We start from the raw sequence: 16,248 nt of genomic DNA, 5'->3' as shown, positions 1-16,248 counted from the left end.
TGTGTAGCTATACCAGGTTGTGGAGGGTCTTATGACACAGATTTAACAAGTAGTTATCTTTCGATTTAAAGCTTTCGTGACTGCAATGATTCATCTTCTTTGGTTCTTTCGGTAAAGTCACGTAGAATGAGAATAAAATGATAAATTGATAAAATAAAATAACACAATAATATTCTCACGACGTTTCGGCCACAACACAAGCGGCCTTCATCAGGTGAAGGGAGCGAGACTGTCTGGTAGGACAGCGCTGGAGTGAGAGAGCCACGTTCAGATCACGGCTTTTAAGCTGTGTGAGAGGAACAAAGAGCCTTGACGAAGGAATTAGCATAAAATTTAGCATTGAAAAGACTGAATGATTAGCTTGTAACTGGTCACAGAAATAGCTATGTTAAAAGTTAAAGCATACACATCCGCAGAGGCACCCATTGTTAAAAGGAATTAGCATAGAATTTAGCATTGAAATAGCTAAATTAAGGCATTCGCTTGTAACTGCTACAGAAACAGTTACGTTGAAGTCAGAGCATACACATTCACCGAGGCACTTAGTACAAATCAAAACAGGAGAATTTAGCATTGAAATAACTAGGCGAATTTAGCATTGAAATAACTGGGTGATTTGCTGGTGACTGGTCACAGAAATGACTACACATCTGAGCTATTCACAGTACTATATAGTGAACCAATAAAAACTAAAATATAAATTACCTTCATGTTATCAATAAACTCTATATTCTCCAATCAGCTAAGCTACCAACCATAAGTCGTTATATATCACAATGCTATATGGCGAAAAAATGGGTGGATTCTTACCCTCAAATTTCCGTACCACGGATAGCTACGGGCCCCGTTCAGACAGACGAGTTCGTCCATGGTCGGAACAGAGGAGGGGGAGAGAGACAGCTGCGAAGCCCTAGTATACTCCATGTTGTAAACCATACCATTAACCGTGGTGTGAGAGGTATTAAGAGGCAATGCTGGCGAAAGAGCTGCGGTCTGAAGGTCATCGTAAAATTACAATTAATTAAGAACAGAAATGATTTAACACATCTTTCCAGTGGTTACTAAGCCTGAATCCATCTTCTCGGTTGAAATTGCCTCTGTGCTTGTATATGTGAATGGCCTCATGAACGAATCTCTCATGGTAGCCAGTTGGTTTGCAAAGAACCTCCGTCTTGGAGAAGTCAATGTCATGTGAGCCCACTGAATTGTAACAGTGATCTCATTCTACGTGACTTTACCGAAAGAACCAAAGAAGAAGTAGTTATCTGTAAATCTGCTGCTCGTCGTATGTCGAGGTGTGGAGTTACTTGAACATGTGGCCAAGAAGCATAATGCGATGCCGTACCGGGGAGACTGGCAGGTGCGGGGAGCACGCAGCCCTGCGTAGACAGCGCTGAGTCCGTCTCTGTGGACTCTGGGTCAGGCACGGTCAGCAGGTTCTCGGCAATGTCGAGTACGCACTGGGCCGTGGCTGGGCTCAGATTCTTGGCTTTAAGCAGTGCATACACGTTGGGCAGCACACTGCACTCGGGACGCTCTGGGTGCTCCTTGGCTAAGAGTGGGATGAACCTGCAATTACACACCAAGGAAAACACCACACAGTTAGCAGACTATACCAACATTTTGGCAACGTAGTATATACAATAAGTGTTAGATAGTGTAAGTGTCAAATCCAATCCAACTATTGGCGTCCTTTATTTTGGAAAGATATTCATATATTATTATGCCAATCGTCATCATCCGCCATCATCAATCACTCCACTGCTGGATGAAGGCCTCCACAAGCTGCCACCACTTCTCCAAATCTTGTGATGCAACAATCCGACAATATATCCAGTACAGTACATGGTGCAGTGGTATTATGGAACTTTCTATTAATACACATGTTTAATACATTTCAAGTATGTATTTTTGTTTTGTTTACTCAGGTGGCAACACTGGTCTTAGTTCATTACAAGATGGTGAAAGTGCAGAAGAAATCTCAATGTGTTGTGGTTATCTGAAGAATATTGGAAGAGAGTGTGCTAGGGTCCACGGACAGGAGGCACCATTTGAGAAGACGTTACGAGCACAGTTGAACACTTGGTAGGTCGCCAAAGTTTCAAGGCCCTCTGACCTAACCATTCATTTTTTGGAAAATTATCAAGAAGCGTACAAAATAAAGCTAAGAATTATGGAAAAAAAAGATTGAGAGTTGTGGATGGAAAGTTACTGAAGAAATATTGCCGAATCTTTTTTGATGAAATTTCCAGGATAGCCTACAAAATTTCAAATACACTAAGAGAAATTAGGTTCAAAAGCATAACCAGAAAAGCATGCATTATCCTGCATTTTAAGGCATACTTAAAAAGAATAACATTATTTGTGATGATCATACATTACTTTCCATCCAGGGCCGGAACTTTACAATCACCCTATAAAGTGCAAAAATTTCAAAATCTTGTAACTATCGTGACAGATTGTAAATGTATCCAAACATTTATGAAATGAAATGACAACGATTAACACTAAATTTGGGCAGCCCTATAGTGAGAAGTAGGAAGAGTATGTGTTTGAGTTAGATGGTGGCTTAACACTCACTGCAGTATTTGGTGTATGTGGCTTCACTCAAACATTGCAAAAGACAACTCTGGAACCGATCAAATCTCGTAGAAGTGGGCACAGAACTAAGAAATACATTGGTATATAGTGGGACTCGGTGAGGTGAGGAGGACCAGGAGAGCACCACAGATTTAAACCGATAACCTGTTCCATGTCAGAGGCAGAGAAGACCACAATTACAGAGTACTCTAACTGTTCATCAACCAGTGACCTTAAAATAAAAAATATATATAATAGACATTTCAGGCAATGGCCCTTCATAGCACGTACTCGGTCTCATAGTATAAACATACACTCTATAGAGCACATAGCAAATAAATACAGACTAAATATGTCACCCTCAACATCAATTTGTTTTCTCTTAAGGTAATGTTGTTGACAAATGTGTTGCATTTTTTGTTCACTGAGCTTGTGCGCCACCACAAATGCAGCATCCCAAATAAGTTGCGTCATGAAAGAGTAGGATTATTAGTGTCCATGGGAGGCAAACGTAGAGTTTTCCTCTTCAAGCAGCCGTTAGGACAGTTTCCCAGCCCTCTTGTCAATACTGCTGGATGTTCAAGGTTATCAATGAACACTGTGCACTCATATTTTAGGTTTATAATTCCCTCATTATTTATATTTAATCGAGTAATTTTGATGTCCGACAAAGCTTTGATTGGTTCCAGAGTGATCCAGCCTCACACTTTGAAGGCTCGCGCAATGACTCACCTTGGAATCTGGCTCCACATTTGTACAAGTTTGAGTAGCGGCGTAGGGGAGTACTGACTTTCTGTGGACAGGCGAGTAATCTAAAAGGAACACACAAAGGCACACAAGATTAATACTTTATTATTTGGCTATATCATTGTAATCTAATCCAAAAAAACAAGAGCAAAACATCCCTGGCTTAATAATTGGGAATAGCACCAGATCATGTAATATGTTGCTTTACCCAGTGCTGTGTTGGAGGGCCATGTATCGAAGCACCAAATGTGACACGCCATATATCTGTTGCTTTTTTTATAATCGTTTAACAGTACAAGTAACATGGGTTTTTTAAATAAAACACCTAGGATTTTAATCTCGGATAATATAGTCACGTTGAAAGTCCACAAAACGTAGACAGAAGTAATGCACCATATAAAAGTTATCTGCCAATTTTCTTATAAATCGATTCTGTTTTTGTGAACAATGTGAAACAGCATTCTACATTTTTGTCACCATAGTCAGCTGCCAAGTTGACCAAGTTGTGTTACCTTCCCCTTCGTGGCTACTCGTACAATTGTGACGACACCACTTGCGCTTCGCACTGGGTCGCGGCGTTTACAGAGTGAAGTTGAATTATGTGGGTGAGGGTCATTCAACTGTAAGAATGGCCAAGCGACGAAGGTAAGTTGGAATTTTATATAAAAATGACCCATCACAGAATTATCATATATAAAAGTCTCCACGTGCGCGCGCTTGCGGGGGATTTGGCTCTCAAATGGTGGGGTTCAAGTCCGAAAAAAATTGCTGGGTGGCACGCCCCGAGCCCCCTGCTTGGTATAGGCTATTCCGTTTTCCCAGCCGTCAACCTTAAATCAGTTTAATTAGCGATTTAGTGCCATTCTTATTTTAATTATTTACTTACTGCACGAGCTCGACCGTACCAACTGACGCCAATTGCGTGGGGGGGGGGGGCGGACCCTGCCAAGTGATGCGCGTTCAGTCGAGCTCGTGGCCACACCGCGCACTCTGTCACGTGAGTACTTTGTGCTATAGAGTCACTAAATATACTGATATACAGTCAGCATGTACTCCTGTAGAGTCTATAAATACTGCTATAGAGTCAGCATGTACTACTGTAGAGTCGATATCTACTGCTATAGAGTCAGCCTGTACTACTGTACAGTCCATGAATACTGCTATGGAGTCAGCATGTACTACTGTACAGTCCATAAATACTGCTATACGGTAAGCATGCACTACTGTACAGTCGATATATACTGCTATAGAGTCAACATGTACTACTCTACTCATAGCAGGTACCACCACTGTCGCTTGCCCTGCTGTAATCATAGCTTACACCACAGTATACATGCACTGCTGCAGGGAAAGCAGGTATCACCACTGTATGCACTGTTGTAATCATACCAGCTACCACAACAATACGCATGCACTGCTGCAGGGAAAGCAGGTACCACCACAATATGCACTGCTGTAATCAAACCAGGTACCAGCACATTCAGTATGCACTGCTGTTGTTAAACCATGTACCACCACAGTATGCACTGCTGTTATCATAGCAGCTACAGCCACAGTCAGTATGCACTGCTGTAGTCATAGTGCATACCGTCGTGGTGTGTGTGCGTAAGTCCATGTATGTGTGTGCGTAAGTCCATGTGTGTGCGTGGTGTGTGTGTGTAGAAAACTACTCTTTTTTAATTAAGTTACTTCTTTCACAGAAATAATGCCTGCGTCTAAGTCCATGTGTGTGTGTGGGTCGATGTGCATGTCTGCGCCCATGTGAGTGTGTGAGTCAATGTGTGTGTGTGCGTCGCTCCATGTCAGTCAGTGTAAGTACATTTCTTTCTATGTGTGTATTTTTTGGTCCATGTGTGCGTCCATGTGTGTGTGTCTGTACGTGCATGTGTATGTGTGTGTGCGTACGTCCATGTGTGTGTCTCAGTCCATGTTTGTGTGCCTCTATGTGCATGTGTCAGTCCATGTATGTTTGTGTGGGAGTCTGTGTGTCAGTCGATGTGTGTATGGCAATGTGTCTATGTGTGACAGTCCATGTGTGTGTGTGCGTCGATATGTGTGTGTGTGTGTAAGTTCATGTCTGTGTGTGTGAGTCTATGTATGTGTGAGTCCATTTGTGGCTGTCAGTCGATGTGTGTGCGTGGGTCCATGTGTGTGTGTAAGTCCCTGTGTGTGTCTATAAGTCCATATGTGTGTGCGTAGGTAAATGTGTCTGTAAGTCTATGTATGTGTGTGTGTCACTCGATGTGTGTGTGTAAGTCAATGTGTGTGTGTGTGCCTTGATATGAATGTGTGTGTGTGTGTGTCAGTCCATGTGCATGTGTGTTTGTCGCTGTGTGTGCGTGCCTCCATCTTAGTCAGTGTTAGTCCATTTCGTTGCGTGCCTGTAGGTCCATGTATGCGTGTTAGTCCATATGTGTGCTTTATTCACTTGCTTAGGGCCTATGATACCATCATTAGGCCTGGGCTCTGCGTTGCTCCTCGTAATTTCGAGTCCCTGACCCTGTGCTCACGATCCTTAAGGACCTTCATGATAGTGAGCGGCCCCACATCAAACTACGTGACCGTGAATCAAAGCCACTCCCTATACATCTTGGGGTGCAACAGGGATGTCCACTGTCTCCCACATTCTTTTACATATATTTGGACCACGTACTTCGTTAAGCCTTCAATGCCTCTACCGGAAGAATTCACATCTGGTACAGATACAATCGGAAGCTCATCGATGCCCGGGTGCGGTCAATCGATGGCTCCCTATTGGTCAACCACGTTATGTATGCCGATGATCTGGTAATTAATGCTCACTCAGACGAGGAGTTAGACACGCTGCTGCTCAACCTGGACCTTGCCACTAAGAGGTGGGGCCTTACCATCAGCCCCACCAAAACTAAGCACCTGCCTGGGTATTTTGTACCATCGGACAATCCACCCCCATAACTCACAATTGGTGATGGCCCAGTTGTGGAGAGTGCAGAGTTTCCCATACCTGCCCAGTGTACTCATGACCGGCTCCGGTTTAACACCAGAGGTCTCACTCTGAATCAGTTGAGCGGCATTATCTTTTCATCGGCTGTGTAACACTGTGTTCAAGCTACCTGGTCTCTCGCTCTGCACGAAGCTCCACGTCGTCTCGCCCACGGTCATTCCCTCCCTTCTCAAAACTTGCGAAACTTCGACCCCCCTAATGCAACATTTTCATCGGTTACAAACATTTAGGCTGGCCTGCCTACGATCCATCCTGGGTTTAACCAGGCTGGATTGTGTGATGAGCTCACAAATACTTGAAAGATCTGGACAAAGTCCCATTGGTGACCTCCTACGCCAGGCAAGGCTGCGTTGGCTGGGCCATGTAGCCTGCATCGCCAGGCAAGGCTGCGTTGGCTGGGCCATGTAGCCTGCATGCCCAGCCACCGCATGCCTAAACACCTTTTGTTCCGCCGGATCGAGGTCTCTAAACGGGCGCGGCACAGGCTAGAGAAGAGATGGAGTGATGTGCTACAGGACGATGTGCAGCTGAGTGGACTTGTCGATGACTGGTACCAGCGGTGTCAAGGTCGGTATCTGTGGAGCCTCGTGAAGGACGCTACAGGCCAGTTGGAGGCAGTCGGCCTCCAACAACAACGGAGGGCGGAGGAGCAATGCTCACAAGAACGAGTGGTGCACCGTGTGGCTAAAGCACAGCAAGTTAGCAGGGTATAGGGCACAGGTGGTGCATCTGCCAGTCATCTCAGTCGACCTGTGCCATCTGGGTCTGCCCCGTGACCTCCTGCCAGCAGGTGTTCGACATTTCAGGTGGCCTCAAGGTGCACATAGCCTGCCACAAGCGTTGTGGTGACGTCACTGCCACTTAGTGGCGAATGGCGGTTGTTGTTCAGTCTATGTATGTACGTGTGAGTCGATTTGTGTGTGTAACTACATGTGTCTCTGAAGTCGATGTCTGTGTGTGAGTCCATATGTGTTTGCGTGCGTCTAAGTCAGTGGGTTTCTATGTGTATGGGTCCATGTCTGTTTGTAAGTCCATGTGTGTGTCTGCCTTTTTCGCCCAGGCAACGCCAGGTACTAACCGCTAGTTACATATAAACCTGCTTTTCAAAGGATTCAGAACGCATCAACTCGCTTGCATACTTCTGAATTCACGCGTGCGTTTATTATGTCCATTTATCACACACAGACTCCGTTTACCAGGGGCCAGAAGAGTGCCTGGAAGACTGCCTCCAGCTCGCCAGCAGAGAACGCGTACGCATCGTTGTCTTCAAAAAAGTGCAGGAGGCTATCCTGGCCCAGGCGTCGCAGCCGCTTCACGAGCGCGACTGAGCGTGGTTGCACCTGCAGGCAGCCAGGGTCACAGCGCCAATGGCAGGCACGCATCAGTGATACGGGCTGCGCAGGGCCCACAATGCAACAAGGGCACTCACAATAACCAAGCAGCTTCGGAGTAAATCAGAGGAGTCCGCCCACCTGGTAAAATGCGCCACCAATTTGGTCACGCCGTCACATGACAATGGCGAGTAAAGTGGCCTTGCAGAGCATCGCTAGAAGAAACTCTTTTCCAAAGTGTTAAACATGTCACAACTGTAGTCTCACTCTGCATGACCGAATTTACAAAAACGTACTAAACTAAACGTATTAACATTAGCTGCCCCGCCCATGTTGCTGACACACTTGAGCTACGCGCATCTCTAAACCTTTATAAACAGTTTGCCTTAAGACCACCCCCCCCCTTTTCCTGATGACGACCGCTTGTGTTGCGATCGAAACGTCGTGCTTTTTGTGTTTATATTAATTTTATTTTTTATTACTGAAAGAACCAGAATAAGTCTACATTATAGACTGCCAGTACACACACTCAGGTTCAGTTTAATAACCACTGCTAGTCTACATTATAGACTGCCAATACACTCATCAGCTTAAAAAACAGGCTACAGTCTACATTATAGACTACCAGTAATCTCACTTTTTATGATTATAATTTTTTCTATCTATGTGACTTTATTGAAAGAACCAAAGAATATGAATTCCTGCAGTCACCAAAGTTTTAAGTCATATACGACAACCATGTTTAATTATAATCAGTGTTCAGAATTTGTGAACGCACAAACTGTCCAAATATTTAAACACAAACTATCCTTTTACATGAAGGAACATATTGGTGGCCTTCTCAATCATGCTACTAACCCTGAGTGTTTACTGGATTACAACCCATACCTGCGATTAGCACGGGTGGCTCCGTACGGTACGAAAGAAGTTCAAACATACATACGTAGATACAAAATCAACGACGAGTTTGCCAAGAGGGTTCAACACATTAAATATCGTGTTGTTCCTTTGCTGGGGGGGCAGCCTACCTGATCGCGCTGATCCAGAATGTGCGAAAAGGCTGCCACCATGCACAGAAGGATCTGCAGCAGCTGTGACAGGTGGCCATGGAGCAGGTGGCCCACGTTGGCCATGAGCGTGTCGACCGTGTTGAGAATGCCGTGCTGCCGGCCCAGGGGAATCACGGAGCCCAGCTCCAGCTCCTGCAGAGTACGTGTCACTGCATGCTCGCACGAGCCTGCGTCCACCAGCGGCAGCGGCAACGGCATCATCATCACATGTGCCAGACGCCACACACGTCCAGTCTCAGACACCATTAAACTTTCTCTTCAACGAACAAAAGATAACGATTTAATAAAACGGACTGTTGTCGCTTTCATCACGGGGGATCGGCCTTATCGTCTTGGAAGGCTGGGAAGGAACTTGTATATCTTCGCCGTGGCTACTACATCGACGGCTCCTATATAGTCAGTCAGCTATATAGTGAACGTCGTGTAGCAGCAACATAAGAGTAACACAGTTGCATGTAGTCAACCTGCGTCCACCTGATAACATGTCATCGAGTCGGATGGACTGTAATATGTAATAAGTATATATATAACTTAAGCAAGACATCGTCTCTGAGTACTACATTACAAATGTGTACAACTAAGCACAGTTGAGACATTGAACACTGACATACTTTAACACTGGCAGCAAACCCGGTTGAGAGTACAACAGAGACCACCAGAATAGGTGGCGTCGAGTCATTGATTTCATCTGCTGATCCATACGTCGAGATGAACGAGAATGCAACTGGCGAGGTGCCACTGTACGAAGGGGGTTCGCAGAGCGGCAGGCGAGTGGATCTCACCCTCCATGAAAGTGGCGACAGGCTCCAAGAGGAGGCGCACAAACATGTGCATCTCCTCGGGCAGCGAGCTGGCCAGGAAGCGCAGCACGATGGACATGCGCGTGGTGGCCCCAGCGCGGCCCTGCGTGCGGTTCCCCGTCTTGCTCATCATGCGCCCGTACAGGATCCTGCAGGTGCGGCACACGCACAGTACCAAGACAAAGATCCCCCGTGTAGCCTTAACAGACTTGGGGCAAGTGCTGTTCATGAGTAGCGCCTATGAAGGCCAGCACAGCACACGAGGTGGTGGATGACCAGCACCACGCCCGGTCGCTTGTATCTCCCCAGTGGCGATGTTTACACACTGCACCAGGTACACATTGGGAGCTGAATATACCTAGGTGAGGCTCAGAACCGATTCAGATAATTATGACCAGTGTTTACCACGAGTAAAAATCGAACCCGGGTTGTTGGGTTCGTAGCGCAGCGTGGCATGAGCCACTGCACTCCACACGGTACACACACCACATGGCACGCATGCACAGTAGCGCGCTAACCGCTGTGCTCCACGCAATACAAGCACTGCATGGCATGCTCGAGGCCCGTGCCACGTGAGGCTGGCTCGAGGGTAGCCATCTATGAATTGCCCAACTCTTTAGTCTGGGCAAGTTGAGAGCAAGCCAATGAGAATTGTATTCGTGTGACTGTAGCAAGTTACAAAGAATCAAAACTAAGTTAACAATGTGCGAACATCATTAGACCTCCATTACCAGTACCAAAATGTAATAATAGGGTTTTTCCCCTTTTTTTCTGGCAACAAAACTGAAACCTTTTTACAAGGATTCATGTCTGCATTAACCACAATGCCTGCAGTCAAAATGCAAACAAAAAACATACTATGATAATATATGCATTGTCCTTGAAACTGATTGGTCCACACCACAATCAGTTTCAAGGACAATGCATATATCATAGTATGTTTTTGTTTGCATTTTGACTGCAGGTATTGTGGTTAATGCAGACATGAATCCTTGTAAAAAGGTTTCAGTTTTGTTGCCAGAAAAAAGGGGAAAACCCCTATTATTAATGTGCAAACATTTCCACATTTTTTACGAATATAAGATTAGAGGACTTATTTACTGCACATCATGTCTATCCATAATTGGTATTTGGACCACATAAAAATGCCTAGCTCTCTTTGTAGGTCAACGGAGGACATGATGAAGAATAAACTGACGAACACCACTTTCTACAAGACAGGAAGAAGAACGTTACCAAATATCAGAATTACCATTCGGTCATGTTTAGGGGGTCACACAGATGTTTATATGTTTTGGGTAAGCGGTCACCAGAAGCGATTTTGGTTTAAAAAAAATGGCAACTCTTATTTTTTTAAACAGATTGTAAAAGCGCTCCACATGGCACATGGGTTGAAGAGATCACCTCAATAGAACAGGCATGAGCTCAGCGCGGTCGTCAGCCTTCACGAGGCCAGCTTCCTCCGACACGCTGAAGTGCACAATCTCGTCCTTGAAGTAGCGGTCCTCCAAGAGCCGTTCCAGTCTCTCTCTGCACAGCACACCCGTCGCTCAGCCACGTGACTTCATAACACCCCCCCCCCCCAACGATTGAACACGCAAATGAAATGCAATAAAAACAAGACATCATTGATCCAACCAAAAAATAAAGGTAAATGTCGCACACACGCGTTGTGCACACACAGAAGCTGCACATTTTTGATACCTGTAGGGCAAGAGATACTTGGGTTTGTAGGTCAGCAAGCACGCGAGAACCACCTTCTGAACATCCTGGTCCCGATGGCACAGCAACTGTGAATGGAAAAACCTTTTAGAATACTTGTAATCATTATCAGACAAGATCCATCCACTGCTAGATGAACGCACGTTTATCGTCACCACCCCTCATGGTCCTGCGATGTAATAATTAATCTCTCTACGAAACACACGCATCGCTCCATGCGTCTCTGCTTCATTTTTAGCTTTTGTTCCAAGTGTTCTTGTCCACTACACGTCATGGCAGGTAATATTCATGGATTGAAAACTTTTTTCTGTTTACGTAATGATACGTTGCTATAACAAGTCAATAGTATTTGGCCCTTGCCAGGAGTGTTACAGTTTTTACTTTGGTCTTTCATAATCGCCCAAGGAATGAACAGGCTGCCATAGTAATTGAATCATTTACAACAATATAAACTTGCTGAGCAGCATGGGCACTGAACTAACCAGATGCTTGCCTTCATATGATGATTGTTGCCATTACTCTTTAGACACAATTAAGTCAAAAAGTAAACAAGTTAGTTGTGCATCTGCACTATTTAGCTTTCATAAATAATAACCCATGTCCCATGTGGACATCAGGACTACCTAAAGCAGACATGTTAGAAAGGATGGTGAGACAGTATTCCCTCATTATTCGCAAGGGAGGTTCCGGAGATAATCGTGAATTGCACATTTCACAGATAATGATGTTGGCCTACAGCTTAGAAAACTTCTCGATCTCTCTCATCTCTTTATCTCGTCACTTCCTCTCTTATCTCCTTCTCTCTCATCACTTTATCTTATAATTTTCTCTCGTAGCACTTTATCTCTCATCACATTCTCTCTCATCACTTTCTCACATCATCTTCTTTCTCTCTCTCTCGATGCAGTCGTGTAAAGTTCCAGATGCGATTCGTGGATAGCCAAAATTGCGGATAGCAAGTTCGTGCAAAAAGAGGGAATTTGGTCTACTTATTTGCGTGTGAACATGAGTATGAAGCCACTTTTATCATTATAAGGATCAATTTTCACTTGAGTGATTTAAAAAGTAACGTGTGATTTCTACAGAGGATGAGGAGAAAACCCACCTGGTAGTAAAGATCACGAAGCTTGGACTCCAGGTAGAGGGCCCTCGGATTGCTGAACTTGGAAAATACTTTGAGATGGGCCACCAGCTCTCTAGGAGACACCAGACAAGACAATTTTCTACTTGTTTAATGAGCACTGCATGCCAGTGTCCATGTACTACTTGGAAACGGATTTTAGACAGTTTAGATATTCCATTGAATCTCTCTACTCCTTAAGTTAAACTTTAGCTTTCATAACTTGATTTTTTGCTTTATTTTCACACCGCTGCCAAGGCGAGTGAGAGTGAACGTGCACGATCTCCAACTTCAAATGCGGAAGATCATGCGACTCAATGACAAGCCGCAAGTTATGGTTACGGTTCAACCCAGCACTTCCTCCCTTGGGGAAGTCGATAAACAAAGCACCACCAGTGAGAAGTCAACAGTGAATGTTCTGAGTATAAATTATCCCGCATCATAGGCGTTTGGTATTTACGCCACTGGCTGAGAGTAAGAACCCTCGGTTGTCGAATTATATAAGGGTATTCTTCTAAGCGTACTTTGACCACAATAACACGATGCCACTCTACTACAGATGATTAAAAAAAAGCCCGACTGAGGTCACCGAAGGAGATCCCATCCATTCCTAACCAAGCTCATTGTCAAGATAAACTATTCGAATGGTGAGCTGAAGAAACAGGATGACCCAAGTTCTCCCTCACTGAATAGAACACGTGGTCACCTGACAGCCGCACGCCTTGGCTTTTTTCTGAAAGACTTCCTCTTCTGCTGCACTTGTTGAGCCTCTTCATCCTTTTCATCCTCCTCCTCATCATCGCTCTCGCCCTTCCACGCGGCAGATGTTTCTGCCGACTCCTCCTCCGTCGGGGTACTCGCACAGCCCTTCTTGCGCAGATTTTCGGTGGGAGCTACGAGGAGATCTGCTGGGAAGTATTCCTGGCTGCGTGGGCACGCCACACATTACGTCCCATCAATGTAAATTAGAAAACACAAAAAAATGCCTTTGCTGCTACCAAAGCATAATAACGTAGCAAAAATGACATCACAAAAAAAATTAGGCCCACAATTGAGAAAATATGAAGAGGATGGACGCGCCTAGCTAGGATACATACGGCACATGTTGAACCTGGACACTTGTGTAGTGAGTCCAACTGAGTCGCAGACGTTATTCTTCAGAGGCAACACATTTATTGTAACACGTATATACAAAGGGGTAATACCGCCCCTTAACTACAGTGAGGGAAAACAGTATTTGATCCCCTGCTGATTTTGTACATTTGCCCACTGACAAAGAAATGATCAGTCTATAATTTTAATGGTAGGTTTATTTGAACAGTGAGAAACAGAATAACAACAACACAATCCAGAAAAATGCATGTCAAAAATGTTATAAATTGATTTGCATTTTAATGAGGGAAATAAGTATTTGACCCCTCTGTAAAACATGACTTAGTACTTGGTGGCAAAACCCTTGTTGGCAATCACAGAGGTCAGACGTTTCTTGTAGTTGGTCACCAGGTTTGCACACATCTCAGGAGGGATTTTGTCCCACTCCTCTTTGCAGATCTTCTCCAAGTCATTAAGGTTTCGAGGCTGACGTTTGGCAACTCGAACCTTCAGCTCCCTCCACATATTTTTTATGGGATTAAGGTTTGGAGACTGGCTAGGCCACTCCAGGACCTTAATGTGCTTCTTCGTGAGCCACTCCTTTGTTGCCTTGGCCATGTGTTTTGGGTCATTGTCATGCTGGAATACCCATCCACGACCCATTTTCAATGCCCTGGCTGAGGGAAGGAGGTTCTCACCCAAGATTTGACGGTACATGGCCCCGTCCCGTCCATCGTCCCTTTGATGCAGTGAAGTTGTCTTGTCTCTTTAGCAGAAAAACACCCCCAAAGCATGTTTCCACCTCCATGTTTGACGTGGGGATGGTGTTCTTGGGGTCATAGGCAGCATTCCTCCTCATCCAAACACGGCGAGTTTAGTTGATGCCTAAGAGCTCCATTTTGGTCTCATCTGACCACAACATTTTCACCCAGTTGTCCTCTGAATCATTCAGATGTTCATTGACAAACTTCAGACGGGCATGTATATGTGCTTTCTTGAGCAGGGGGACCTTGCGGGCGCTGCAGGATTTCAGTCCTTCACGGCGTAGTGTGTTACCAATTGTTTTCTTGGTGACTATGGTCTCAGCTGCCTTGAGATCATTGACAAGATCCTCCCGTGTAGTTCTGGGCTGATTCCTCACAATTATCATGATCATTGCAACTCCACGAGGGCGATTGACAGTTCTTTTGTGTTTCTTCCATTTGCGAATAATCGCACCAACTGTTGTCACCGTCTCACCAAGCTGCTTGGCAATGGTCTTGTAGCCCATTCCAGCATTGTGTAGGTCTACAATTTTGTCCCTCAGATCCTTGGAGAGCTCTTTGGTCTTGGCCATGGTGAAGAGTTTGGAATCTGATTGATTGCTTCTGTGAACAGGTGTCTTTTATACAGGTAACAAGCTGAGATTAGGAGCACTCCCTTTAAGAGTGTGCTCCTAATCTCAGCTCGTTACCTGTATAAAAGACACCTGGGAGCCAGAAATCTTTCTGATTGAGAGGGGGTCAAATACTTATTTCCCTCATTAAAATGCAAATAAATTCATAACATTTTTGACATGCGTTTTTCTGGATTTTGTTGTTGTTATTCTGTCTCACCGTTCAAATAAACCTACCATTAAAATTATAGACTGATCATTTCTTTGTCATTGGGCAAACGTACAAAATCAGCAGGGGATCAAATACTTTTTTTCCCTCACTGTAGATACAGCCGGGGGTAATGACCACCCAGCTAACTACACTATACATAGGGGTTAAAGCGACGAAGGGTCGGACCCTCACTCGGGTCCCCGGCCACGTGTTGATGTCTCTTCGGACGTAGGACGTAGAGCTTCCAGCTTGTAGAACAAAGTGACCACGGTCCCTCTCAGGGACCCACCTTATATCCTCCTGGGTCGGGGCCGGCTCCGCCCTCAGCCCCGCCCACCTTCGCGAGCATTCCAGCTCCCTCTCGATCCCTCTCAAGAGCTCTCCCTGGACACGTGTCTATGGGGTCAACCAGAGTGCCATGGCCTGGGGCAACCCTGTCTCTGGGCTGACAGTCTCCCGCTCCCCCTTGTGGGAGCCCGCACTACGCGCTATGCGTGATGCCCGCGCTATCCCAGCACTTACCAAGCCCCGCTGACGGTGCATCGGACACCGTGCTGTGCTAGAGCCTGCCTCACACAGCAACCCACACGGTGCTATCCGCGACGCAAGTACATCGCATGTCACGGCCCTCCCGGCCGGCACCATACAGTGACATCCCTGATGTCACTACATTTGCATTGAAACAAACAAATATATATAGCTACATGCATCAGGCAAAGAAGGTGTCAACATTGGAAAGACTTAAAGAAGGATGCTGCCATTTTAGCTGGCAAAAAATAGTAGACCCCCGATTTTATTTTGGACCAACATGAAGATGGGTGTTCAAAGAGCAGAAAAATAAACAAAAATGCAAAAAAATACATAGAATCATAACCAGAATAACATATCCGAACGTTAGCTCTCTGGGTATTGAGAGCTGATAATGAACCCTAACATCTTTAGTCTGTCTAAAGCTGGCTCTATGAGCATTCGGATTTACTACTGGACCAGGGAACATCCTTTAGGCTGATAAATTAACTCCTTTAAATTCCAAGGGTGCCACCTTAGTCTGGCTCAAAGAGCCTCAATAGTTAACCATGATTATTACGACTGTAATGCTCTGTTAGTTAACGCTACCATCACTGTGTACACTCACAATAATTTATTTCAGCCCGTACATATGTTTGCTATAGAAATTGTAACCCAATCCATAAAACATCAACAGGTGGTGCACAAGA

General features: G+C 45.1%; 1 protein-coding gene across 3 annotated transcripts in view; it reads right to left on the bottom strand.

The window, feature by feature from the left end:
- The window catches only part of UTP20 (UTP20 small subunit processome component), a 128,794-nt gene that overhangs the window by 91,964 nt on the left and 20,582 nt on the right, over nt 1–16,248 (bottom strand). For all 3 annotated transcript variants that reach the window (XM_032948650.2, XM_032948649.2, XM_032948648.2), the window contains exons 23-31: nt 13,060–13,278; nt 12,339–12,429; nt 11,216–11,301; nt 10,916–11,041; nt 9,494–9,660; nt 8,670–8,878; nt 7,507–7,650; nt 3,313–3,392; nt 1,346–1,569 (exon numbers count right to left, since the gene is read on the bottom strand). In XM_032948650.2, the coding sequence (XP_032804541.2) occupies nt 1,346–1,569; nt 3,313–3,392; nt 7,507–7,650; nt 8,670–8,878; nt 9,494–9,660; nt 10,916–11,041; nt 11,216–11,301; nt 12,339–12,429; nt 13,060–13,278 (1,346 nt within the window). The remainder of the gene's footprint in view (nt 1–1,345; nt 1,570–3,312; nt 3,393–7,506; nt 7,651–8,669; nt 8,879–9,493; nt 9,661–10,915; nt 11,042–11,215; nt 11,302–12,338; nt 12,430–13,059; nt 13,279–16,248) is intronic.

This window comes from Petromyzon marinus, chromosome 7 (assembly GCF_048934315.1).
Source record: "Petromyzon marinus isolate PM22_M1 ecotype Great Lakes invasive population chromosome 7, UKy_Petmar_22M1.pri1.0, whole genome shotgun sequence".
Lineage (NCBI taxonomy): Eukaryota > Metazoa > Chordata > Hyperoartia > Petromyzontiformes > Petromyzontidae > Petromyzon > Petromyzon marinus.
The sequence above is the reverse complement of the archived record's forward strand: the minus strand, read 5'-3'. Positions and strand labels throughout refer to the sequence as shown.